The sequence below is a fragment of the Eurypyga helias genome, unplaced genomic scaffold (assembly GCF_000690775.1).
Source record: "Eurypyga helias isolate BGI_N326 unplaced genomic scaffold, ASM69077v1 scaffold32634, whole genome shotgun sequence".
NCBI classification, from domain to species: Eukaryota; Metazoa; Chordata; class Aves; order Eurypygiformes; family Eurypygidae; genus Eurypyga; species Eurypyga helias.
The window spans coordinates 2533-5178 of NW_010244861.1; the positions used below are offsets into that span (position 1 = coordinate 2533).

The 2646-nt window shown below is 49.0% G+C and overlaps 1 protein-coding gene across 1 annotated transcript in view; it reads left to right on the forward strand.

The window, feature by feature from the left end:
• Positions 1-1933, forward strand: part of LOC104508327 (protein-L-isoaspartate(D-aspartate) O-methyltransferase-like) — a 4283-nt gene extending 2350 nt beyond the window's left edge. Inside the window, exons 5-7 of the mRNA XM_010149906.1 lie at positions 502-622; positions 1262-1347; positions 1561-1933. Coding sequence (XP_010148208.1) covers positions 502-622; positions 1262-1347; positions 1561-1734 — 381 coding nt within the window. The 3' untranslated portion in view covers positions 1735-1933. The remainder of the gene's footprint in view (positions 1-501; positions 623-1261; positions 1348-1560) is intronic.
• The last annotated feature ends 713 nt before the right edge of the window (positions 1934-2646 follow it).

Here is a 2646-nt window from a genome sequence, read left to right on the forward strand (position 1 = left end):
AACCAGCTTGTAGTGAAAAAGAAATACAGCATTAGATTCCAAAAGTGACTGTGTCTGCGGCGAGGTGTTTTGTATGTTAACCCCGTTCACATCGAGAGGAGAGTGTTAATCTGCTGTGCGAGTCCCTCGTCGGTTCTGTTTGCTTCTTACGAACTGGCTCTTCGTTTTCTGAGCTCCTGAAATTACCTTCTGTGAAGTGCTAGAAAGCTGGTCAAGTTACTTTTCTCAGGAAGTTAGTCAAGAGCCGGCCCTGCCATGGAAGCTGCTAATTCTACTAAATAATTATTCCTTTGGAAGCAGAGGATTATTGAGAGTCCCCACAGGCAGTGCTGTTGTATCCCTCGAGTAGCTCAGCAGAGTATTCGCACCTTCTGTTCAGAAACTCTGCTCTGGAGTTTCTTCCTGGAAATTCTCCAATGCCCACAGCAACTTGCCCTACAAAATACATCTCTGTACTACACAGGAGGTATATCGGTGTTTGTCTGTTGTTTTTATTTTCAGATGGGCCCAACAGGGAAAGCTGTGGGCGTAGAGCACATCAAAGAGCTGGTGCATGAATCCATCAGAAACGTCCAAGAAGATGATCCAACTTTGCTCAGCTCTGGCCGTGTGAAGCTTGTGGGTGAGATCTCTGCTCCTTGTCCTCCCCTGTGAGTGTGCATGAGCTCTGGCTGCCTGCAGAGCTCTGCTTCCCAAAGCAGCTGCTCCAGTTTGTGTTGCTGCCTGCCGTGGTGTTGCCAGAAACCACTGGCTGAGGAAGCACTGTTCCACGCTGACCTGAACACTGTGGTGTAAACAAGTAGTGTTTAGTGTTACAGGACGTCTTCCTTCCACGTGTGCAGTGACTACCGTAATTCAGTTCATCAGAGGAGAGTGGTCGTGCCACACCTGGGGTTTAGTTTATCTGAAAGTGTCAGCACACACTGGTGTGTTTTCTGGGGAGGGATAACTTGAGTCAGCTCTTCCTGTCTCTGGAATCTCGGGTCTGCACAAGACTTCCGTGTTCCTGAAAGGCCCCCCTGGCTTTGGCTGTTCCTTCGGGTGTGGCTCAGTTCCAGGAATCTCTCCCCCTTTTTAAACGTCAACCAGCATTACATTTTGAGCAGACGGGTCAGTGCTCTGATTTGGGAATTCAAATTGCCATCACGATCTCGTTATGAAGTTGTCGGCATCTAGATGTCCATTGAAGGGGTCTAGGAAGAATTGTTTGTCTGGTGTTACCAGAACAAAAGTCTTTTCTGCGTGCTTTTTCCTCCTGTAGTCGGAGACGGCAGGCAGGGGTACCCCGAAGAGGCTCCTTACGATGCCATTCATGTTGGAGCCGCAGCAGCGACGGTACCAAAGGAGGTAAGAGCGACCACGCTGTATGTCTGTTGCTGTGGGCTGCCTGCCTCAGTGGCTGTGAAAAAACCCAGATAATTAGGGAACCACTGGAAGCTTCTTTGGTTTATATAGAGCTGGCAAGCTTGTGCTTTTCCGGGTGTCCTGACCTTTGCAGCGTGACTTATTTCTGTTGTGTCTTCTTGTGGCTCTGCTGATTCCGATTTCTCTGCTTGCCAGTTGCTGAATGAACTGAAGCCAGGAGGTCGGTTAATACTGCCTGTTGGGCCCGAAGGCGCAAACCAAGTTCTGATGCAGTACGACAAAACCAGCGACGGGCAGATCGTCGAAACGCAACTGATGGGCGTGATCTACGTTCCTCTGACAGATAAAGAAAAGCAGTGGCCTCGGTAAAAATTTGCTCCCTTGAGGAACGTTTCTTCCTCACAGCTGTCCCTGTGAGCTTGCTCTCCTTGACTGCTGGCTTTACTGGCAGAGTCCTGGATTCCTGGCAGATGCTCTTTGTATAAAAAGAGAAGAAAGAGGCTTGGCTGTAGCAAGGCACAGCAGTAGTACAGGATGTATCTTCTGTTAGATAGGGCTTGCAGATGGAGGACTCGAGCTTTTATTTTTCCTTTTTTCTGAGCCTGTGCGCTTTCATGAACACTGAAGCCGTGTGGGCTCTGTCGCTGAACTGAAGGCCGCGACTAGTAACTGTTGGTTTTTCTTTGCCTCAGGGATGAATTCTGATGGATGGATATCTCTAAAGTGACCTCACAAAGCTCACGAATGGCACTAGTGACTGTCAACGGTGTGTACGGTTTTGCATTTTGGACGGAAGCTTTAGCAGTGGATGTGCTTGCGAAGGCAAGTTCTGCTGGAGCAGAGCTTTTTACGGAGGGGTGGAGAACGGGGTTTCTCCAGGAGCAGGAGGAGGCTCTCAAGGCTGTGTCTGCTTCCAGGCAGTGAGTGGGTCCAGAGAAGTCCGGCTGTCCTCTCTGCTAAACCGCAGATAACATCTATTCACAGAGAATTCCAAAAGCAGACGGGAATGCTTAAACCTCCACTAAAAGTACTGGTAATACTGACTTCTGCCTAATGCGTGAGGAAAGTAAGATGCAGTTACTGTTTCAGAGCAGCAATCTACCCTCGTCTGTCCAAGTTTAATAAGAGTGCGTTCTCTTCCTGTCTTGCATCAACTTATTTAATCTCTGGTAGCAACACTGAGAATTTTGGGATTAAAAATCCCGGGTTTTTTTTCCCGATGGTGCACCCGTCTTTGTCCCGCTGGCGCTTGGCTGCACGGGCGGCTGAAGCAGGAGGCTT